Genomic DNA, 25211 nt, shown 5'->3' with positions numbered 1-25211 from the left:
GTTGCTCTGTCATTTGGCATATTTCTTCCAGTGAACGGGCTACACCACAGGTCACCTTTAAGAAGCTGACAGGTAAGCTTCGCCTCTGCAGCGACTTCAGTTGTAACGCGCCCACTGGCGATCCCCAATATCGAACTTATGATGACAATGGATCGTACTGTACCAATATCACTATACCGTTAATGTATGGCTTCCTGCCTTGCAAAATACTTGGGTGAACCAATCGACCATTACAGCTTTAATTAGGTACAGTTTTCTAATTTCACAGTTGATGTTATAACTGCAGATCGCTATCTGATTTTAGAAGATTCCAGTCGTAGTGGAGTGCGTGGCGCCTACTCTAAGTCTAGCTAGTACCGTAATCGCACTCTCAAGGAACAAATCGAAGACAGATCATCCGTAGTATAATTACTACAGCGGCAACCTCAACCGATGACTATGCAGCTGCCTCGAATATCGAATTCTGAAAGACAGCACCCTTACTTTACACAACGTCGAGATTGAATAACGACACGATTACACCACGAATAGACATATCCAAACATTCTGATGACAATAATCACCAATATCAAGCAGTAATTACAAGATAGGCCAATTTAGATAACAACTCTCGTTATCTAAGCTACTGGTCAAATCAAAGCATCAAATCTCTTTAAATACAGTACCTGTTTATATTATGTTGAGATAAATGCCCAAACTAGCTTGCAATTGTTCTCCCACACAGCAAAATTCTCACAACACAGTACATTATATCTGGAAAAGAATCGTAACTCTTTTAATTACTTACAGAATTCCTATTCCATATACTATAATGGAAGGAAACATTCCACGTGGGAAAAATTATATATAAAAACAAAGATGAGGTGACTTACCGAACAAAAGCGCTGGCAGGTCGATAGACACACAAACAAACACAAACATACACACAAAATTCAAGCTTTCGCAACAAACTGTTGCCTCATCAGGAAAGAGGGAAGGAGAGGGGAAGACGAAAGGAAGTGGGTTTTAAAGGAGAGGGTAAGGATTCATTCCAATCCCGGGAGCGGAAAGACTTACCTTAGGGGGAAAAAAGGACAGGTATACACTCGCACACACGCACATATCCATCCACACATACAGACACAAGCAGACATATTTCATATTTCCATATACTGTCGTGTTTGACTAGTTTGTATTGAGATGCTTTCAGCAACATCGATAAGAATTGAAATAGTTTATGCTACCACTAAATCTTTTTCCACTTAGCCCAGCATTGCTATGTAAATAATACGGTGTCACGCACTTCACAGATTTACTAATCTTTGCCCTTGGTGTAATTGTTGGCCTTTCCATAATAAATTACAACAGCTTCAATTCTGCTTGCATTTACTTACACTTTCCATCAATGAAATAGTTTTAACTTTGTAGAATATCTACCCTCTGTAGGTTTATCGTGGTTAGGGAAACTTACAAATACCAGCGTATACTTGTGTCCTGCAATGTGGTATTAAGATCTGTGGAATTCAACCTTTTCTTTTCTCATAAAATATACATACACACACCAGATACTAATTAAATACACATAAGGTTTATGTTAACCCAAGTAACTTGAATTTATTTTCTCTAGGTATTTCAACACACTTTCATTCACATAAGTGAGTGAGTGCCATCAAAGACTACACCCCACAACACGGAAATTCAGTAATAAAAAAATTAAACAAAAACCCTAAGTGCCACCGACACTTTAAATCTAACCTTAAGTGACAATTTAAAACAATTCTGAACCTCTTCAGGCGTTGACAGTATGTGGCCCCCTAAGTTCCCTACTTGAACTCGGCCACTTGTTTTTTGTTTAGCTGTGTGCTGCTTGTAAAATGGTTCCTTTATTTTCTCGTCACTTATCCACTCAACTACTAGTGCACTCTTATCACAATATAGTGAAACAGTTTGTATTTATACGAGCCAATTCTAAGTCTGCTGTAAGATAGTGGTATTTGAACAACAAGTGCGAATATGTGTTTCAGACTTTCCCTTCTCGACACCCACACACCAACCACAACCAAACCACTTCAACAAAACGGCTAACAACCCAATTACCTCGGGGCGAGCCGCAACCACTAATAGTACAACACGGACAGGAGATCGGTTCCACCGGTTCCCAAAAACTCTGCACCTACAAATGTACTTCTCTCTCTAACCAGGCTCATGCTGGATTTACCACAGCAAACTTTACGACTGAAACTGTCCACAAGACGACAATCAATTGATAGGTCGTGCACCTAAAGTCACCAAAACCGGTGTATCACCAGTCACTATTCAGAAAATCCCACAGAATCTCTGTGTATTCCGTTACTCAGCTTTGCGAGGAAACAACCGTCACCGCCACATATATGAGCAGGGGCCTAACAGACTAAATAGCCACGCTGCATCCGTGATGTGTACCCAAATTAAAATACTGGTGTTACCAGCCCAAACTCCTTTCCCTCTCCCAAGCCTTAACCGCCAGCTGCGGTGCCTCACTGCACCACGCAGTACGTCGCTCTACTATCTGACCTAGACGCACACCGATATATCCACTTAGTCGGTAAGAGGTCTACATGGGAACTAACTCTTTGTCATACCATAGGAACCATTTAAAATGAACAAACACGTAGCGCCACGTCAACTTTTGACAATTTATTAATTATTCGTTGCTGCTGTCAGTTCTCTAAGACAGTGACCGGCTGCTGCGTGTCAATCAGGCAGCATCTCCGGATCCAGCGAAGACGAGTTGTTGCATCGCTGAAGTCGCGTGGGCTCACTACCTGTTTTTTCTTAGACGTTTGTGGCTCATCTACAACATATATTTTTTTTCTTAATACATCGTACACGTATATTTACAGTAAGCCCCAGGTGGTGTTATTGAGTTATCGTGTAGGATGCTCAGCACTAGTAAGGGCGAACATAACCCGTGCATTTTGACACAGCACACAGTGTCACGATTAATGCACAGTCCGTGATAGATAAACTGATCAGCCAGAGCATTATGATCACCTACGTAATAGCTAGTATGTCCACCTTTCACACGGATAATAGTGGTGACTCATCTCGATATAGAAACAGTGAGGTTTTGGTAAGTCACTGGAGGGAGTTGGTGCCCTATCATCACACGCAAGTCACAGAATTCCCATAAGTTCCAGGGAGGGGATGATGAGTTCTGATGCTACGTTCAGTCATATCCCAGATGTGTTCAGTCGGGTCCATATCTGAGTTAGGAGGCTGACAAATCAATTGGAACTCACTATTGTGATTCTCGAACCCCTCTATCACACTTCTGGCTTTAAGACAGGGCTGATTATCTTGCTGAAGAATGCCACTGCCGTCGGGAAACATTGTGGTTATGAAGGGTTGTACATGGTATGTAACCATCGTGATGCCGAGCACAAACGCCACTGCGTGCCCGTGTAAATGAGCCCCAGAGCATAACGGAGCTGCCATGTATACACGGGAATATATTAAGCGGCATTTTTGCACTCACTGTGTTCAGCAACAGGCAGCCTTGCAGGCGTCCTTTTCCACTTGGCTGACACCGTAGTGCCTGTGGGAGTGTCTAAATGTTGATTTTGACGGGCCATTCCTGAATTAGTATTGACTCTTCATAGTGCACACCAATGTACCTGTATGGCGCATTCTCCGTCCACATTCGTGGCGGCCACTATTTCTGCCCTGTCTAAGATTTTTGCAGTTGAGGGACATGCCGTGCTTACCGATAGTGGCTCCCAGTTTGCTTCTTAAGAATTTGCATCTTTTTGTCAGGCTAGTGCTTTTCACCATCTCACAGCGCCCCCATTTCGCCCTCAATCCAATAGTGAGGCTGAACACGTGGTTCGGACATTTAAAAATCAGGTGCTGAAGTATATATTTGACAGGTCCCCTAAAGCTGCTTTAGGGCATTCTTTTTTTGAGTTCATACCTTTTCCCTCCGATGCGGGACAAGAGCCCAGTGGAGCTGCTACATGGCTTCCAACTACGGACCCTCCGTCACACGGTGCATCCGACACCCCGTACGCTGGCATCGCTGAGCCGGCACCTGTGTGTCGTCCGCATTCCCGATGGGCAGATGTCCGATCACTTCGACCAGCTGTGGCCCCACACAGTGGGATATGTTCCGGAGGGCGTGACGCCTCCCGTGCTACTCTTGCTGCCGCCAATGCCTGTTCGTATCTCACAGCAGGGGTCGCTGCCTGGGGTCCCTGCCTCCCCCACTCCTCGACTGCTGTCACTGCACCTGATACCGCAGCCGTCGCTGCCCTCTTTGCTGGGTCCTGGCTGTCCATCATATCTGTCACCCTCACTGACGCGTCTGGCACAGACTGCTGACCTCGACGAGGATATCGCTATTGAGCTGCCGTCCGCGGACCTACCCTACGGCCTCTCACGAAAGGGGGGGAGTGGGGCGGGACACGGTGCACCAGCCTGCCCCCTCATCACTTTCGCCCCTACTTACTGGTGCCTGCCCACCTCGTGCTGCAGCGGCTGCCACCGCTGGGCAATGAAATGGGTGTCGGCGCCATCATCGGCATTTTCTGTGACTCGTAATCTCAGTGTCTTGTGAGATCAGTGCTTCTCTTTCACAGTACCAGTGCTTTTTTTCTGTACCATGCAGTTTTCTGTACTATGTATTTTTTGGTGCCATATATTTTTCTGTGCCTGGTGTTTTTATGTATGTATGTGGTTTTCCCATCCCCGTAGAAGGGATGAGTGATGTAGCTCCATTCAAGATGTCTGTGATTTCAGAGGTGACGCGTCCATACAGTTCAGAGGCCCACTTATAGAGGCCACCCGAGTTGGCCACTGACGACCTCTGGTGAGCAACCAAAGAAACAGTATTATTTAAGTGATCGCAAATGAGTGCTTGGCCTATTCTGTAACCTGTATTACTATTGTCCAGTCAGTGTGTTCAGTGCTATGCACAACCTGTATGGCATTGTATCTTAATTGTTCCACAAATCATTCTCGCTATAGTAATTGTATAATCTCTGTATCACTACTTGTAATTGTCTTCACTGTCCTGTATCATTACCTGGTCATTGACAAAAAGCATTGTATGTAGCAATTTGCCTGGCCCAGTTCTTGTACGACGGCAGTTCAATAAGTAATGCATCACATTTTTTTTCTGAAACAGGGGTTGTTTTATTCAGCATTGAAATACACCAGGTTATTCCCCAATCTTTTAGCTACACAACACTATTTTTCAACGTAATCTCCATTCAATGCTACGGCCTTACGCCACCTTGAAATGAGGGCCTGAATGCCTGCACGGTACCATTCCACTGGTCGATGTCGGAGCCAACGTCGTACTGCATCAATAACTTCTTCATCATCCGCGTAGTGCCTCCCACAGATTGCGTCCTTCATTGGGCCAAACATATGGAAATCCGACGGTGCGAGATCGGGGCTGTAGGGTGCATGAGGAAGAACAGTCCACTGAAGTTTTGTGAGCTCCTCTCGGGTGCGAAGACTTGTGTGAGGTCTTGCGTTGTCATGAAGAAGGAGAAGTTCGTTCAGATTTTTGTGCCGACGAACACGCTGAAGTCGTTTCTTCAGTTTCTGACGAGTAGCACAATACACTGCCCAGTTGATCGTTTGACCACGGGGAAGGACATCGAACAGAATAACCCCTTCAGCGTCCCAGAAGACTGTAACCATGACTTTACCGGCTGAGGGTATGGCTTTAAACTTTTTCTTGGTAGGGGAGTGGGTGTGGCGCCACTCCATTTATTGCCGTTTTGTTTCAGGTTCGAAGTGATGAACCCATGTTTCATCGCCTGTAACAATCTTGGACAAGAAATTGTCACCCTCAGCCACATGACGAGCAAGCAATTCCGCACAGATGGTTCTCCTTTGCTCTTTATGGTGTTCGGTTAGACAACGAGGGACCCAGCGGGAACAAACCTTTGAATATCCCAACTGGTGAACAATTGTGACAGCACTACCAACAGAGATGTCAAATTGAGCACTGAGTTGTTTGATGGTGGTCCGTCGATCATCTCGAACGAGTGTGTTCGCACGCTCCGCCATTGCAGGAGTCACAGCTGTGCACGGCCGGCCCGCACGCGGGAGATCAGACAGTCTTGCTTGACCTTGCGGCGATGATGACACACGCTTTGCCCAACGACTCACCGTGCTTTTGTCCACTGCCAGATCACCGTAGACATTCTGCAAGCGCCTATGAATATCTGAGATGCCCTGGTGTTCCGCCAAAAGAAACTCGATCACTGCCCGTTGTTTGCAACGCACATCCGTTACAGACGCCATTTTAACAGCTCCGTACAGCGCTGCCACCTGTCGGAAGTCAATGAAACTATACGAGACGAAGCGGGAATGTTTGAAAATATTCCACAAGAAATTTCCGGTTTTTTCAACCAAAATTGGCCGAGAAAAAAATGTGTTGCATTACTTATTGAACTGCCCTCGTAACTTGAGGTATTCTGTTCTTCATCCGGTCCCTGAACAGGTCGTCAGTGTAGATACTGAACAGTCTTGGTGATATACTACACCTCCCCATACTCCCTGGTTTATCTCCACTTCTTTTTGCAGCTTTCTGCCAGTATTTTTTTCTTATTTTGGTATTTTTGTGTAAACCTTGGTGTACAGGTGTATAGGGAAACATAAAATTGAATCAGAGACATTTTGGAGCCTTTAATTAATTATTTTGCTGTAGATTTGATAAGAAGCATTCAGAAGAGTGAGTCTGCTGTAGTTAGTTGTGTTACTTCTGTCTCAGTTTTTGAACAGTGAAATAACTTTAGTGCACCTCGATTCTTCTGGCATTTCATCTCTTTGCCAAGACATGTTATTAACATAGAGCATTCTTAATTCTAGATGTGCTCCACCGTGGGAAAATAGTTGTTCTAATCAGGGCCATAAATGTAGCTATGAAATGTGAAATGAACATGTAAGGGGCAACCAAAAAGTTTGTGTTTGAATGCGATATAGTCTCCAGAATTGGTATACCAATCAGACAAAACTTCTGAGAGCATTGAAATGATCATTTTGCTGAGCACCAGGTTGAAGATACCCATTTGGTAAAACATTGTGTCCTGCTGTGTAAAGGAGTCTGTAACTGTCTGCTGCACATCATCATCTGACAGGAATTGTTGATGCTTCAAGGCCTTGGTAAGGCAGTGATAATTGCATGGGGGGAGATCAGGACTATAGTGAGAGGGCTCAAGTGCCTCATTCTCGAGTTGACGCAATTTCTGCACTGTGACGTGTGCCGTACAGGGGTGTGTGTTATCGTGAAGTAATCTGGTTATAGCAAACTTTTTTATGAAACAAATTGAGGAGCAGGCACTGGAAACTGCGAAGAAGAAACCGATTATCTGGTTCCATTACTTGGATGATATGTTTGTTTTGTCACAGCATGGCAGGGAGGAACTTGATCATTTTCACAAACATCTGAACAGGACCTGTGCGAAGATTGAGTTTACCGAGGTGGAGGCGGCAAGTGGAAGATTAAACATTCTTGATGTACTAGTTTTCAAGAAAGAAGATGGTACCTTGGGCCACACGTTGCCTACACCAGAATTTGAACAACCACCCACAACAAAAGTGAGGCATCATAAAACATTGGTGGATAGAGCAAGGAAAATATGCGAACCAGAGCTGCTTGGTGCAGAATTAAAACATCTCACCAGTGCATTGCTCAAGAATGGTTACTCATTTACTAAGGTGAAAAGAATGTTTAGACCACCATGTAGAAATTATAATGATTCTCAAGTGCCGGTGAAATCAGAAGTTTTCCTGCCATTCATTAAGGACATGAGTGACGGCATAGGAAAAAATCATGAAAAAGTGGAATATTGCACTAATCTACACACCTGCACGGAGGATACAAGATCACCAAAAATCAGCCAAGGATTCTCACCAACTGCTGGAAAAAGCGGAATTTATAGGATTACATGTAGTTGTTGGGAGGTGTACGTGTGTACTACAAAAATAACTGTCAAAAAATGACTCGAAGTGCGCAAGGGCAATTGCAGAACAGGGGAGACGACAGATCAGCTGTTGCGGAACATGCCTTGCACCCAGGAGACCACCACATTCAGTCTGATAGGACTCAAGTACTATCAGCCACAAGTAGATATCATGAAAGGCTATACAGAAAGGCCATAGAGATTGCAAAATACCCCAGGAAGTCCAATAGGAAGGAGGAGGGCATGAAATTGAATGACATTTGGATTCCGGTGCTGAAGAAGATTTGTACCAGACTTCCACCGTGGGATGATAGCATTAGCAGATTACAGAAGTCGACAACAGCCATTTGCACTAACATATTCAGTACAGGTGATGTCACACCACTGCATGGAAGCTCGGTGAAGCGGAATTTTGCTGTAGTCAGTAGTGAGCCAGAGTGTGAATCGGACATTCAACAAAGTTATGACACCCTTTGAGAATGACCGAGCGAGGCGACACAGTGGTTAGCATGTTGGACTCACATTTGGTAGGACAATGGTTCAAACCTGTGTCTGGCCAACCTGATTTAGGTTTTCTGTGACAACCCCTTGAGAATGTCCTCTGCAGATGGGGAAAAAACATCGGGTTTTAAAGTGAAATTCATTTGACCACAACATAATAGCATGGAAAATTTTATGAACTGTGAAATTTCCGGTGGTGAAAGCTTACATTTTACAACTAGGTACAATGTTGTTATGTTTGGTTTTAGTGTGCTTGTGTGTTCTTAGAGTGCACTGCGATATGCTAGTCAGTCAATGTGTGACAGTCCAAGCAGTAGCTCACGAATGGACAATGAGATTTAGCAATGTAGAAAAAGCTGACATGCTAATGGTGTATGAAGAGTGTAGGAGGAATGCAGTTCATTCTTGTATGGTGTATGCGACAAGATATCCCAGTAGATGTCAACCATCTTGTCAATTATTTGTCAACCTCTTCAACCTGTCATGTGAAAGTGTTAGTGTACACCCAGAAATGTAACAGAAGGAAACAAGCAATGACAGAAGAGGGGGAAATTAATGTCCTTGCTACTATTGCACTTGATTGGCACATTAACTCCTGTGTGATCGCACGACGAAGTGGCATGACTCAGGCAAATGTCATACGCATTCTGAATCGATACAGGTCCCATCCCTATCACGTCTCTCCATCATGAGCTGCATGGAAATGATTATGAGAACTGTGTTAACTTCTCTAGATGGGTATTAAGAGAGGATACTCTGGCTGTATCATGTGTCTTATTTAGTGATGAAGTAATATTTACCAATCATGGCCACGTAAGCTGTGAAAACATGCGCTGTTGGACTGTTGACAATCCCCATTGATTTTGTCAGGTGGATAATTAGTGCCCATGGAGTGTAAAACTGTGGAGTGGGATAGTGAAGCATCAGCTAATAGGTCCGCTTTTCCTCGACAGAACACTAGATGCGCACAACTATCGCAGCCTCTTAACAGAGCATCTTCCACATAGGCTAGAGGATGTTCCTCTGCAGACTAGGAGGAACATATGGTACAACATGTTGGCTGTCCAGCTGGTAGTGCATGAAGCACTACAGCATGTCTTCAAAAATTGTTTCCAAATTGTTGTATTGGATGCAGAGAGCCTGTACCTTTCCAGGTCTGTTCCCTGTATTTGATGCCTATAGGCTTTTTTCTATGGGGAAAGCTGAAAGAAGCTGTCTAGAAGGACGTACCAACTACACTCGATGATACGTAATGAAGTATTACTGCAGCCTGCTCGGATATCTCCGCTGAAATGCTAGCATGTGTGCACCAGTCGTTCCATACCAGACTGAAAGCATATATTGGCACTGCTGGTAGTCATTTTGAACTCAACCTGTGATGGTCAGTAGTCGTGTCACTGGTCAGAATCCACATAACTAATGTATGCACTTTGTCGTTCTTTAATTTGTGCTACCACAGGCATTGTACAAGTATCAGAGTGGGAACTTTTCAAAATACAGTATCTCGTAGATGACTCACACTAGAATCCTGTGACAAACACCACTGACATTCTAATTTACCCTTCTTTTAGTTGGTTAATGTTAATAGGCATTGCTCCATTAAAAAAAAGTGTATGTTTGCATTAAAAATACTCTAAGTATTATTACAATCTGTTGTTTGGGTAACAGTGTGAGCTCCAGACTACCAATACGTTGTGTGAAAACCACACAGCAGTAGCACTTTGTTTCCACAATATTTTCAGTGCGAGTTTTAGGTGATCCACATAGGTGATGTTAATAACATGCTACTTGGAAACTCAGTTACTAACTGTTTGACCGAATCTGCTGAGTGTGGAAGTGGAGTCTGCAGTGTGTCATTGTCGCAGGAGCTGGTGCTGCAGCCACTCCGCCACTCGAAGGGGCGACAAAACGGACCGGGAGGCGGTGCAGACGCTCTACAACGCGCCCAACCTGCGTACGGTGCTCATCCAGCGGGGAGCCAAGTCGAGCGTCTTCCGCGCGCTCTACACCAACTGCCGACAGCTGACCAACCTGCAGATTGGTGCCACGCAGAAACTGAGTTACTCGGTAAGTCTTCTTTGTCACCTATGTCGCATACTCTGGTGTAGAATAAGTACAATGCAGGAAGTAACAGCTATTTGACTACAATACCATCAAGAAATACATTTTGTTAACAAAAAGCAGCTCTGGAAAACTTTATTATTGTTGTTACTACTACTACTACTACTACTACTACTACTACTACTACTACTACGACGACGATGATTAATACTACTATTACTATTTCTGTTACTATTATTACTATTTATGCATGAAATGATGATCATTATATGGGATACAAGTAAAAGCAATTCTTGAACTACAATATTTTTAGGTACAGGATGTTTATAAATTAATTAAATAAAAATAATCTTAAATGTGAAAAGGGTAAGTAACTCACAGAAATGTTTGATAGAGCACTGAACGCAGCATATCTTAAAGTTCTATTGCCACCTAACACTTTCAGTTCCCAACATTCACCCTAGGTGGCATGTGTGAAAGAATTATTCAGTGATGACAAAGTCGCATAATGGCGTAGAGCATGCATGGTGTTGTTTATGGTTTCATGAATCCAAATCTGCTGCTACAGCTCGGACACAATCCACCCACCACCTCAAAGACAAACTATTATTAATCAGTACAATTGTTCCACGCAGGATGCCGGGTCAGGATCGGCCAGCAACCTCTGACACAGCAGTTGAACAAGTTCAGCAGTTTTACATTCATAGTATGGGTAAATCGGTGACACGTGCTTGCTTAGAATTGAATGTGCTTAGAGTTGCAGTGGAGAAGGTGTTACGGGAGAGCTTGTCTTTCAAACCCTATGAATTGGAACTGTTGCTATGTCTACATTTACATCTCATGTGTACTGTGCAAACCACTGTGAGGTGCATGGCAGAGGATACGTCCCGTTTTACTAGTTACTGGGGTTTCTTCTGTTCCATTCATGCATGGGGCATGGAAAGATGATAGTTTGAATGCCTCTGTGTGTGCAGTAATTTTTCTAATCTTATTCTCACAATCCCTGTGTGAGCAATACGTAGGGGGTTGTAGTATATCCCTAGAGTAATCATTTAAAGCTAGTTCTTGGAACTTTATTAATAGATTTTCTCAGGATAATTTTTATGTCTGTCTTCAAGAGTCTGCCATTTCAGTTTCTTCATAATCTCTGTGACATTCACTCATGGATTAAACAAACCTGTGACTATACGTCTTGCCAGTCTCTGTGTACGTTCACTATCCCCTGTTAGTCCTATGTGGCACAGATCCCACACAGTTCATCAATATTCTAGAACTGGTTGCACGAGAGATTTGTGAGCAATTTCTTTTGTAGACTGATTGCTCTTCCCCAGTATTCTACCAATAAAGTGAAGTCTACCACCTGTTTATCCATGACTGAACCTATGTGACCATTCCATTTCGTATCGTTACAAAGTGTTACACCTAGGTATTTGTACGAGTTGGCCAATTCCAACAGTGACTCATTGATACTACATTTTTTCGATTTGTGAAGTGGAAAATTTTGCATTCCTGAACATTTAGTGCAAGTTCCCAATCTGCACCATGCTGAAATCAATATTTTTGAAGTTACTTTCAGATAGTACTTCATTGCAGATAACTGCATCGTTTGCAGAAACCCTGATTTTACTATTAATATTGTATGCAAGGTCATTAATATACAACATACAGCAAGATTCCCAACACTTCTCTGCGGCACACCCGGTTAATTATACATCTGACAATGACTCTCCATCTGAGATAACATACTGTGTTCTTCCTACGAAAAAGTCCTCAATCCAGTCACAAATTTCATTTGATACCCCATAGGATCGAACTTTTGACAAATGTAGGTGTGGTACTGAATCAAATGCTGTTCGGAATTCAGGAAATGCTGCATCCACCTGGTTGCCTTGATCCAAAGCTTTCAGTGTGTCACGTGAGAATCTTTAAGAGAAAGTGATGAAGAAAAAATAGTTCAGTTTTGTGCAGAAATATTTAACAGGAACCTAACTGAAGATGATTTTCTTAATAAAATTATTTTCAGTGATGAAACCACCTTCTATACCTGTTGTAAAGTGAAGCGACATATTCGTTGGATATGTGGTGAACAGAAATTGCATCATGTAATCAAATTGCATTCATCGAAGGTAAATGTTTTTTGTGGTCTAACCTGTAACGAGATTTACGATCATTTCTGTTTTGCCGAGTCAACTGTAACTGAAGCATCGTATCTGGACATGTTTGATCATCATCTATTGTCTCAACTACAGCAGGGTATGGACACAGAATTTATTTTCCAGCAAGATGGCGTGCAACCAAATTATAATCATGAAGTTGTCGTCGTGTATCTCCATAGGAATGTGCTGACTTGGATTGGACATGGTGAAACAATATGCTGGCCCCCACAGTAACGTGATTTAATGGCAGTGGTCTTCTGTGTGTGTGGGGTTAGATTAAAAACAAGAGTGTTTGTTCCTCCACATCTGGGAAACACCAGTGAGCTGTGACAGAGGATAACACAAGCAGTTGCCATCATACATCAAGGCTTGCTTCATAGGATTTGGCAGGCAGCTGATTACAGATGAGACGTTTGTCTTGTAACAAAAGGTAGCCACATAGAACATTTGTAAATAAAACTTGATGATATGCTGCACTGAGTGCTGTATCAAACATTTCTGTAAGTTATTTTACCTTTCCCATAATGAAATGTTACCTTGGTTTAACTAATTGATAAACTTTGAACATAGCTACTAAGGTTCAGTGACCGTGTCAGAATTATATTAGAACAAATAAGCCCTTGGTCACAAATATTAAGTCAAAATTGACCAGGTTTCGACGCTACTATGAGCGTCGTCTTCAGAATTAAACTAACTGGTCTAAAACATATTAGGTATATGATACATTAATAAAATTAAATTAAAGTTTGTACTGACTGGAAAAGATGCAGTACTTACAAGTCACATATTAAAAAAGATCTTAGGCGGAAAGGCGACGTCATGAATAGTTGTGAGATGGCGAGCCGCTAAGGGCTGCTCGTACATTGTACAATGTACGAGCAGCCCTTAGCGGCTCGCCATCTCACAACTATTCATGACGTCGCCTTTCCGGCTTAGATCTTTTTTAATATGTGACTTGTAAGTACTGCATCTTTTCCAGTCAGTACAAACTTTAATTTAATTTTATTAATGTGTCATATACCTAATATATTTTAGAACAGTTAGTCTAATTCTGAAACTGAGCGAGGTGGCGCAGTGATTAGCACACTGAACTCGCATTTGGGAGGACGACAGTTCAATCCCACGTCTGGCCACCCTGATTTAGGTTTTCCGTGATTTCCCTAAATCGCTCCAGGCAAATGCCGGGATGGTTCCTTTGAAAGGGCATGGCCGACTTCCTTCCCTAATCCGATGAGACCGATGACCTCGTAGTTTGGTCTCTTCCCTCAAAACAACCCAAATCTAGTTCTGAAGACGACGCGTCGAAACCTGGTCAATTTTGACTTAATATTTGTGACCGAGGACTTATTTGTTCTAATATAATTGATAAACATCCTGCATATAATAATTTATTTATTTATTTATTTATTGTCATGTCAGAAGTACAAAAAATATAATCAGTAAAAGCAAACTGATCATTAATAATTAAGTAATTATTTAATTTGTTGTTTTGTAGCAAATGGCTCAGACGTAAGTGATTTTGTTAGAAATTGAGAGCATGAAAACTTGTGGTGAAACAGCATATTAAATGTATCGCAGGTGCGATCAGTGTGTCTGGAACACTGATTGCGCATCACAGTACAAATGGAGCTACTTAATGTGAAAGTTGTTTTTCACATCTGTAACTGTTTATGCTGACAGATGGTTACTGATTTTGAGTCGCAACAATTAATTTTCAGCAGGAACTTCACTTTGTTTGACTTTGTGTGAGTTAGAATGTTGGTTTGTCCTCGGTGCCAATTGCAGACCTTTGCTCCACAAACTGTGCTGCTAACATTCTTGCACTATGGTTTCTGAATGAGAAATATTGCAATAAATGGCTCTAAGCACTATGGGACTTCACATTTGAGGTCATCAGTCCCCTAGACTTAGAACTTCTTAAACCTAACCAACCTAAGGACATCACGCACATGCATGTCCGAGGCAGGATTCGAACCTGCAACTGTAGCAGCAGCGCGGTTCTGAACTGAAGCCTCTAGAAAGGCTTGGCCACAGCGAATTTTGTAATAGTTTAGTGTTATCTTTGTGAATTAGCACTTATCAAAATCACAGCTACAAGTATTGGAACCAACTAGGTATTAAATGATAATGTAAGACTTAAAAAACGCAAACAAAATTACTGCTGTGGCAGCTAAACACCAAATTTTGAACATGTCACATTGTTGATGGTACCATGACACCTATTAATTTATGATAAAGTAAGTGTATTAAAACCAGAGACTTGACAGCTTAATTTTTCATATGAACAAAACATGGTGCCAGTGTTCACTGTATTCACGTCATAACTGATATGAGACAAATTTGTTCAGTGTTCTGAAAGAAAGCATCCCATAAGTTGAGGCGATAACATAATTTTTGCCATTTGGCTACACTTGAACTTGAAATTTTTACATATTTAAAAAAAAGTCCTGCTTAGTTATTAAATAAACAAAGCAGTTTGCATACAAAGCTTTCTTCTAGTATTTTCTGACCTCTCTCTTCTCTGTATCTTCCCACTTTTTCCTTTGTTGGGAATCCTTTTTCTGGTGGCTCATATTTCTGTAATAGTCGCTTCATTCAACAGCTGTTTCTTACTGGCTGTTTAGTACATGTTTATGGCTGCTGATAACCAGTTTTCCACTTGCAGGTAACGCCTATAGGGGGATGTTATCTAACCCACTTTGAATGTACATCTAGCGTATCACACCAGTTGTTACTTAATTTTTTGACTAGTTTTTAATCACATAGATGTGGACAGGGGCCTGTCTGTGTCTCAACACCTCGCCTATGTGGTGAGTAGCAATCTGCTCCTCACATAGTGTTGTTATTCTGTCCTGGACTTTCCATTGTTTGATTTTGCATAGTTTTTAGCTTGAGGAGGGAATATCAGACAATGAATTTTATATTGTGATTGTTTTTAATTTTTATTTGCAGTTAAAAATACACCAACTTTATCATTTAGGCTATTTTCCTTTTGGATTGTTATTCTGATTGATTGTAACATTTAAATAACATTTATGGCCAATATTCTCACAAAATATCTGTTGTTTTTATGCAATTAAAGGTTAAAATTCATTAAATATTAAGATCTGGTCATGTGATAGAAAATGCTCTGTTATTAGCTGATGCTCTGGTGATGCCACAGTCTAGGAGGAAGATGAAGCTATGCATGCATTATATGAGCATTAGCCAAAGTTGTGATGTGTTTAGTACTTTTCTGCAAACAGTTCAGCTATTTAATGATGGAAAATGCAATTACAACTTTTAAATAAAAATAGAAAGGAATTTTGTGAACACCGATGGTGGAAACCTTGCAAAAGTTGATGCGTTTATGCTCCACCCATTTAGAGTGGTGATATGTGCAACAACAGACATTCTTTTCCCTGCTCCCTGCAACATTAAGCTCGCTGAAACCTACGGAATTGTAGTACATTTGCAAATGGGTCCATATATTATAACTGGATTATCGACTATGGGTCGTGAGCTACGACCCAAAGCACAATAAAATTATTCTTGGCAAAACTTAGTATTGATTTTTTTCTCTGGAAGACACTCGGCAGAGATAATGCATTTAGCAGGTGTTCTGTGGCACAATGGGTAGCGTTTCCAACTGCAGAGGAGGAGGTCACATGTTCGAATCCTGGAAAAGTCATGTATTTTTACAAAGTTTTAGACAAAATACAAAAATAGCTTTCGCAAGAACTGATTGTAGCAGTTGTTTAGATTGTGGGAGGCCATGATATTGGATCACAGATTTACTTCAAACTTTGTTCACCTTTAGTAGGACATTAAAACAACATAATGTGCAAGTAGGGAGATGCACTACTCTGGCAATTCCGAGAAAAACGCGAAAGAAGGTTTACATGTCTATTGTGTAACTAATGTATCTGCGGGAAGGTGGCAGGTGTAAGAAGTCAGTGTGGTCAAGTGGTTACGGTTTGTGCTTTGCAAGAAGGTTGTGGACGAGTAGACGGTTCGAATCATCGTGACATTCATTATCTGCAGTAGTTGATGAACAGGGAGTCACTTCATTTTTGTAGTACAAGTGTAAATTCTGTGACATTCAAAAAATTTGCATCTACACTATTCGTTCCTGCTACATTAGCAACGTCTCACCACTACGCAGGTTAACTGCCAAATGCCTGCCTCTGTGTCTGCAGCTTGAAGTGTCGAGATGGGAAGTAGGTCTGGGTACCTTAGCAGATTGCTCGTATAAAGGATTTCACAAATCATGACAGGCATACATTTTCAGGAAAACTCTGTGTTTCTTCGTTTACTTGCCAATAGTTATAAATATGTTTGTTCTAATAATTAAATTTAGTTAAAAATAGTAAGTAGTCAAATAAAATTAAATTCACTAACTCTTCATGTCAATACTTTGATTATAATAGAAAGAAACATTCCACATGGGAAAAATATATTAAAAAATATGCTGTGACTTACCAAACGAGAAAGTGCTGATAGATAGAAACAGTGCAAAACACACAAACACACACACAAATTTCAAGCTTTTGCAACCTACGGTTGCTTCATCAGGAAAGAGGGAAGGAGAGGGAAAGACGAAAGGATGTGGGTTTTAAGGGAGAGGGTAAGGAGTCATTCCAATCCCGGGAGCGGAAAGACTTACCTCAGGGGGGAAAAAGGACAGGTATAAGACACACACACACACACACACACACACACACACACACACACACACACACACACACACACACATCCGCACACATACAGATACAGGCAGACATATGTAAATATGCATTTACATATGTCTGCCTGTGTCTGTATGTGTGTGTGTGTGTGTGTGTGTGTGTGTGTGTGTGTGTGTGTGTGTGTGTGTGAGCTACGACCCGAAGCACAATAAAATTATTCTTGGCAAAACTTAGTATTGATTTTTTTCTCTGGAAGACACTCGGCAGAGATAATGCGCGCACGAGTGTATACCTGTCCTTTTTTCCCCCGAAGGTAAGTCTTTCCATTCCCGGGATTCGAATGACTCCTTAACCTCTCCCTTAAAACCCACATCCTTTCGTCTTTCCCTCTTTGCCGATGAAGCAACCTTGGGTTGCAAAAGCTTAAAATTTGTGTGTGTGTTTGTGTGTTTTTTATTCTGTCTATCAACAGACCAAAGCTTTCTCATTTGGTAAGTTACAGCATCTTTGTTTTTTATATATATATTCCCATGTGGAATGTTTCCCTCTAGTATTACCTCTCAAATGTCATATAAATTAAATAAATAATATGACCAGCGACGATACAGATTAAAAATTATGTTTCAGCATCAATTAAGCCACTGCCTTATACACGTTTGTCTTGGGAGCTCGAGCACTAACCACTTGACCACCATGAACTCTTTACGCCCAGCATCTACACATGTATACATAAGCCACATAAGACGCAAAAAACTTCTCTTGCGATTTTCTTGGAATTGCCAGAGCAGTGCACCTTACTTCATTGGACTGTTCTTTCTCATACACCCTACAGCCAAGATCTCACACATGCTTCCACTTGTTTGACCCAATGGAGGATGCACTCTGCCAGAAGCAGGATGTGGATTATGGGGAGGTTGTTGATGCAACAAGACGTTGGCTTCAGCATCAACCACTAGAATGGTACCATGTGGGCATACAGGCCCCTCCAATAAGGTGGTGTAAGGCTGTCACATTGAATGGAGATTATGTTGAAAAATATGGTTTTGTAGCCAAAAGAGTGGGGAATAGTATGGTCTGTTGGAATCGTGAATAAAATGAACCTGCTTTCAGAAATAAAGTGTTTCATTACTTCCAGAATGCCTGTTACATTTTGACAAGTAGTGGTGTAATGTATTAAAGTAAGAGTCTGCAGCTCGTGGTCTAGTGGCTAGCATTGCTACCTCTCGATCACGGGGTCCCGGGTTCGAGTCTCGGCTGGGTTGGGGATTTTCTCTCCCCAAGGACTGGGTGTTTGTGTTGTCCTTATCATTTCATCGTCATTCGTCAGTGTGGTGAGATTGGACTGTGTAAAGATTAGGAGTTTGTAGCGTCACTGATAACTGTGCAGTTGAGTGCCCCACAAACCAGACATCATCATGATTAAAGTATGAGTAATTGCATACAGAGCTTGGTTTGAGCTGGCAATTTAATTCCATAGTATTTACTGTCACCTTTTTGTAACTTTTTAAACAAATTATCTGATGATGGCTTGCTAAGAAATCAAAAGTGGTTGTGATACTATCTGTGTGGCAAGAGGCTGAAAATTAATATGAAAAAGATTAGTTTACAAAGTGGTCACTGTATTTGCCTAAGGCAATATGTCAAGCCTGCGTAAGTCAGATAATTAGCTTCAGCATGAAAAATAAAAAAAAGGCACACCTCACACTGTAAGACAAAAATCTAGTTCTCCTGGTAACCAAAGACCATTTAGTGCTAACTGAAAGAGTTTTTTGTAAAAACTAGAGACTGTCCCAGAAAAATCGGAGCAGATGGGAACTCCAATTGTATTGTGTGTGCTGTCAGATAGGTCATATTCACAGCTTAAGGAAATCTGCTACTGAGGTCCAGGCCAGTACATAGTTTGAACATGATGTGTCGATTAATGACAGTGTAGGCTGGGTCAGTACATTGAAATTTCAGTCAGCACATTTTTGTGTTGCGATGTGGATAAGTTAGCTTGATTTGCACTTAGAAATTGCTCTTATTGTGTTTTCCTACAGATAGCAATGCTAGTATACTTTGCATACTTTCAGTGAATGCTGTCCTAGTCATAATCTTCTGGGGCTAAGGTGGAAAAATTATTTGTTCTATAGAAGTGCCCAATAGTGATATTGTGTACAGCTGGTAACTGAACGTCTTGCAGAAGCCATTCAGGGCACATAGTGATTCTTACATTTACATACCAATATACATTCCCTAATTGTATTTGTGCTTAATAACAAGAGATAATTTAGGGTAAAATTAACAATTTACAGCCACAGTATTAGGAACGAAGACATTTTCCATATAGACCAGGTGTGAGCCAGCTGATTATTTTGGTATGCCCCACTAAGACAGCCAGAATGTTTATATAACAGTTTGTCTTTTTTGAAATGCATAGTTAACTAATGAATGAAATCATTTTAAAAGGTATGGTTCTTTGCTGATCTCCACTTCCACAGTATGGCCCCTGAGCCAAAACTCTTAATCTCCCCTGATGTAGACCATGCATCCCTGCAAGGGTTCGGAATGGAATTTTATACTTTGTTGCAAATGTCTATAACTGGTTGTCGATGCACACCAGACAGAAAATGGCAAATCCACTAACATGAAAAAAATTAAGAGCAAAATCAAACAATGGAAAATACAGGATGGAATAACAACACAGTTTTAACCACAATCTGACATATGCACTCGCAGCACTCATCTCTGTGAAAAGTGTTACTGTCTGACAGTTGGAATGACCCTAGTTGTCCTTATCAGCAAGAAAGCCAGCCATAACATTAATGTTTGTTTTTAATTATTTTTCTACTTAATGAAATAGTTATTAGCTTCTTGCATTCCAAGTATAATTAAATTATCAAGAGACATGAATTATTGTGAAATAAATGTAAAAAGCTGACTCTCGCTGATTAAGTGACATAAGCTACAACTTACTCATGAATAAACCTTCTGAATATGTGTGTAACTGTGGCTTATTTTGCTGAAAGCAAGTGAATATAAACACTCATTTCATCCGCGACAAGCATATATTTCTGTTGTATGTTCTTATTAAGGTAGGCACATTCCTTGACACAACATTTCGTATGTAGTCTAATGATTCACACATTCTTACACTTCGCCCCACTTTCTAATGTATGAATATTTTTGTAAATGTAATTACGTTTATGTCATAAGTGAATGATTCTTGATATTTGTGACTCAGATGTAACAGCAGTTGTGGAATTTGTTCCCTCTGTCTTGGGAAACAGTTTTGCTGCTTTTGATGTTTTATCATCACCTCCATGTAGCTTGTCTTCAACTACAGTTGTGGTAGCTTATTTAGTTTCTTAAATAATGTAGGTGTTACAGAGCATATAAGTTACCTACATTCTACATACACTGACTTGACTGGAATTGTTCATTAGATAAACAATGTGTTTCTGCAAATAGTCAGGTTTTCTGCTGTTTGCCAATCATTTTTTTTTTTCTTGAAAGAAAACAACATTCTTCTGTAAAAATCTGTATGTTAAAAGAGAGTTGTAAATAAGCCAGGGACCTTAGGAAACTAAAGAAAAACAAATGTTGTGTCATTTTTACTTAATGTCATTGCCCTAATTAATTCTATATGTGGTCTCCGTTCTTTCGGATATGTCGCACTACATCAGTAGTGTGTGCTAAAAGTTCAGAATTTCAGTCTCATGGGAGGCGCGCTAGGGTAGTCGGTGTGGTTGCGGTTATCAGTGTGTCCAGATGGCGTAGTGGTCAGTGCATGTGCCAAGTTAGCAGGAGATCCAGGTTTGAACTCCGGTCCCACACAAATTTTCAACCTCCCCAGTTGTATAAATCAACACCCACTGGCAGCTAATGTTTTTTACCCCTTTGTGCCTTATAAATGCTTTGTTTGAATCGGTAGGTAAAAAGCAGCTGGGTGGTACGAGAGCAGTGGTTGGTTCTGCCTTTTAACATTGCCACAGTGTGAATGGAATTCTACTTTGCAGAGAGGTTTTGAAACACAGAGATCCACTTACTGTCCCGAAAGGAACATCACCGACGACATGTCTGACCTCCTAACCTCTCTGTGTTAAGTCAACCTGTGCAGAGATTCCTGTGACTGTGCACTGATTCAACACTGCATTGATCAACACGTGTGCCTTCTGCTGCCAGACACAACTCGACATAGAGATGCTATAAAGTGTGAGGGAGGCCAGATCCAGCCCGTGATTGGATTGCATTTTTAACCTAGCATTGAAACTGAACTTTGACTAGTTTTATAAATCACAAATTTTAAAATACTTAATATTTCAAAGTGTATTAGGTATATGAATAAAATTACATATAAATTATTGCCATTCGAAAACTGTGGTGAAACTACTGCTTGGGGCTAGCGTGTGGCTCAGCTGAGAGGAAAGAAAAGTCATTATTGTGTTATGCTGCCCCCTCTTGCCATTAATTTATCAGGAACTTCTTGACACCATATTCTTCCTCACACCTGGAATTCTAAAGGAATTCTTTTTTTCCATGCTCCGGGTTTCTTCCAAATGAAACTCCATCTGCTTGGAATGCACCTCCATTACAGACACCATTTTGTACCCTACATACAGTACTGCCACCTCTTGGAATTTGTGAGACTACAAGGGGCTGAAGCAGGAACATTCCACGATGCTCCACGACAAATCCCGCAATTTTTCAACAAAAACTGGGCGAGGAAAAAAATTGTGGACACATTAGTTTTGCAGCAAACACTCCGTACGTCATTGCAGTGTCGAGACGGGTGTCCACTTGCAGGTGATGAAGAGCCTGGTGGAGAAGTGCTCGAAGATCCACACGCTGCGTATCTCGAACCACCTGCTGCAGAGCCCGAAGTTCGTGGAGGCGCTATCGCAGCTGCAGCACCTGCACTGACTGCAGCTGGAGGAGTATTCCGCGACCGACCGGCGCGTCCTGCTGCGCCCGCTGGCCGACGGCTGCCCGCAGCTGTCCGAGATCGACCTCGGCCACATGTACTACGACTTTGAGGACCTCGCCTACTTCCTCAGGGCCAAGAGCCGCAACCTCAAGTACCTGGGCGTCCGGTGGTCCATGGAGTCGAGGAGGTGCGTGTTGGGAAATTTAAGAGGGTGGTACTAAAAACAGAGTGACCTGGTGTTAAAAATATTAATTTCTGTTTCTTGGGCAAACTGTGTATCTATGTAGGTTGGAAAAAAAGTCATTGCAGCTATTTTTTTTCTTGCAGATACCAACTCGGTTGTAAAAATGACACATATGGGTGAAAGGACAAGCTGAGAACCACATGTGTGCACATCGAAAAACGTACCTCACATATTTGTTATGGTAATGTACAGGGCAATACTGGTTTTGAGGCACAAAATAAGTGCAGCACAGCACACACAGACATGGTTGACATAACAAAACTGGGTCTAAAGACTGTCAGAATACTCTCCTGCAGTGTTCACTGCACACTGCCAATGACGCGTGCGGTGCTGACAAAATACAGTGCAATTGTACTACGAAACCACATAAGGCTGAGTGTGTATAGTGGCATCTGTGGTGCTGGGGATGGAAGAATGGGAGCACCTGCCACTCTCACCTGACCCTTCACCCTGTGACTTCAATCTCATATGAAAAGTAAAGGAACCCTTACCCACTAGGCAGTTTGTGACAAGAAAGGACGTCGCCAATGTCGTGCGACAACAGAGGACCCTATTCAGACTCGGTGCGGCAAATAGTGAAGTGGGCGGTGCTCGGCGCCATCCCCTCCTCCTGCAGCGTGTGGTGAATGTTGTGGGGACTACTTTGAGGGCCCTTAGGCCCAGTTTTGTCATGTCAGCTGCGTGTGCTGTGCTTGTAATCATTTTGCACCACAAAACCAGTATTGTCCACTACTGTAATAAATATGGAGGCACAATGTTCACACACGTAGTTCCTACCTTGTCCTTTCATCTGTGCAGTATGTGTGGCATTTTCCCATTAGGGTGGTTTCTGCAATGAAAAAATTGTTGAAATGACTTTTTCTCCAACCCTCATATATTAACACTAATTGGCTAAAACCATTTGATCTCAGTTGTAGATTGCCTGTTAAACTGCTTAGGGATGGGGGGGGGGGGGGGGGGGGGGGGACAGGGCAATAAAAATTTGATTTTTAGCATTTCATATAATTACTGGCAAAATTTAAACATTAAAAATGCCATCATAATCTACTCATTAAAGAAGTATGATCTTAGTTAGACGTTTAACCCAGTAAGTCTATAATTAAAGTTAGAAATTGTGTAGATGTCTTGAGATGGTGTAAGTCACACTGCACAGATAATCCGAACTATGTTACCCATTACTTGAAAATGAGGGCACTTAGCAACTCCCAACAAATTTGACACATAATTTCAATCTTGTTGAAACTGTTTCTCACTGACACACACACACACACACACACACACACACACACACACACACACACACCTCTCCCACCCCCACCCTTGCAAAATTATTTTGACAGGATATCTGTATGGTGTGAAAAGTGGCAGTTGACCATGTTGTTGTTGTTGTTGTTGTGGTCTTCAGTCCTGAGACTGGTTTGATGCAGCTCTCCATGCTACTCTATCCTGTGCAAGCTTTTTCATCTCCCAGTACCTACTGCAACCTACATCCTTCTGAATCTGCTTGGTGTATTCATCTCTTGGTCTCCCTCTACGATTTTTACTCTCCACGCTGCCCTCCAATGCTAAATTGGTGGTCCCTTGATGCCTCAGACTTGTCCTACCAACCGATCCCTTCTTCTGGTCAAGTTGTGCCACAAACTCCTCTTCTCCCCAATCCTATTCAATACTTCCTCATTAGTTATGTGATCTACCCATCTAATCTTCAGCATTCTTCTGTAGCACCACGTTTCGAAAGCTTCTATTCTCTTCTTGTCCAAACTAGGTACCGTCCATGTTTCACTTCCATACATGGCTACACTCCATACGAACACTTTCTTTCAGAAATGACTTCCTGACACTTAAATCAATACTGGATGTTAACAAATTTCTCTTCTTCAGAAATGCTTTCCTTGCGATTGCCAGCCTACATTTTATATCCTCTCTACTTCGACCATCATCAGTTATTTTGCTCCCCAAATAGCAAAACTCCTTTACTACTTTAAGTGCCTCGTTTCCTAATCTAATTCCCTCAGCATCACCCGACTTAATTAGACTACATTCCATTATCCTTGTTTTGCTTTTGTTGATGTTCATCTTATATCCTCCTTTCAAGACACTGTCAATTCCATTCAACTGCTCTTCCAAGTCCTTTGCTGTCTCTGACAGAATTACAATGTCATCGGCGAACCTCAAAGTTTTTATTTCTTCTCCATGAATTTTAATACCTACTCCGAATTTTTCTTTTGTTTCCTTTACTGCTTGCTCAATATACAGATTGAACAACATCGGGGAGATGCTACAACCCTGTCTTACTCCCTTCCCAACCACTGCTTCCCTTTCATGTCCCTCGACTCTTATAACTGCCATCTGATTTCTGTACAAATTGTAAATAGTCTTTCGCTCCCTGTATTTTACCCCTGCCACCTTTAGAATTTGAAAGAGAGTATTCCAGTCAACATTGTCAAAAGCTTTCTCTAAGTCTACAAATGCTAGAAACGTAGGTTTGCCTTTCCTTAATCTTTCTTCTAAGATAAGTCGTAAGGTCAGTATTGCCTCACGTGTTCCAGTGTTTCTATGGAATCCAAACTGATCTTCCCCGAAGTAGGCTTCTACTAGTTTTTCCATTCGTCTGTAAAGAATTCGTGTTAGTATTTTGCAGCTGTGACTTATTAAACTGATAGTTAGGTAATTTTCACATCTGTCAACACCTGCTTTCTTTGGGATTGGAATTATTATATTCTTCTTGAAGTCTGAGGG

At 41.5% G+C, this 25211-nt stretch overlaps 1 protein-coding gene across 1 annotated transcript in view; it reads left to right on the top strand.

Moving 5' to 3' along the window:
* LOC126428424 (uncharacterized) overlaps positions 1-25211 on the top strand; it is a 118223-nt gene that overhangs the window by 19364 nt on the left and 73648 nt on the right. The window contains exons 4-5 of the mRNA XM_050090351.1: positions 10304-10505; positions 22108-22415. Of these exons, the coding sequence (XP_049946308.1) occupies positions 22321-22415 (95 nt within the window). The 5' untranslated portion in view covers positions 10304-10505; positions 22108-22320. The remainder of the gene's footprint in view (positions 1-10303; positions 10506-22107; positions 22416-25211) is intronic.

Source organism: Schistocerca serialis, chromosome 12 (assembly GCF_023864345.2).
Source record: "Schistocerca serialis cubense isolate TAMUIC-IGC-003099 chromosome 12, iqSchSeri2.2, whole genome shotgun sequence".
Taxonomy (NCBI): domain Eukaryota; kingdom Metazoa; phylum Arthropoda; class Insecta; order Orthoptera; family Acrididae; genus Schistocerca; species Schistocerca serialis.
Note: the sequence above shows the minus strand (reverse complement) of the source record. Positions and strands in the feature narration are given on the sequence as shown.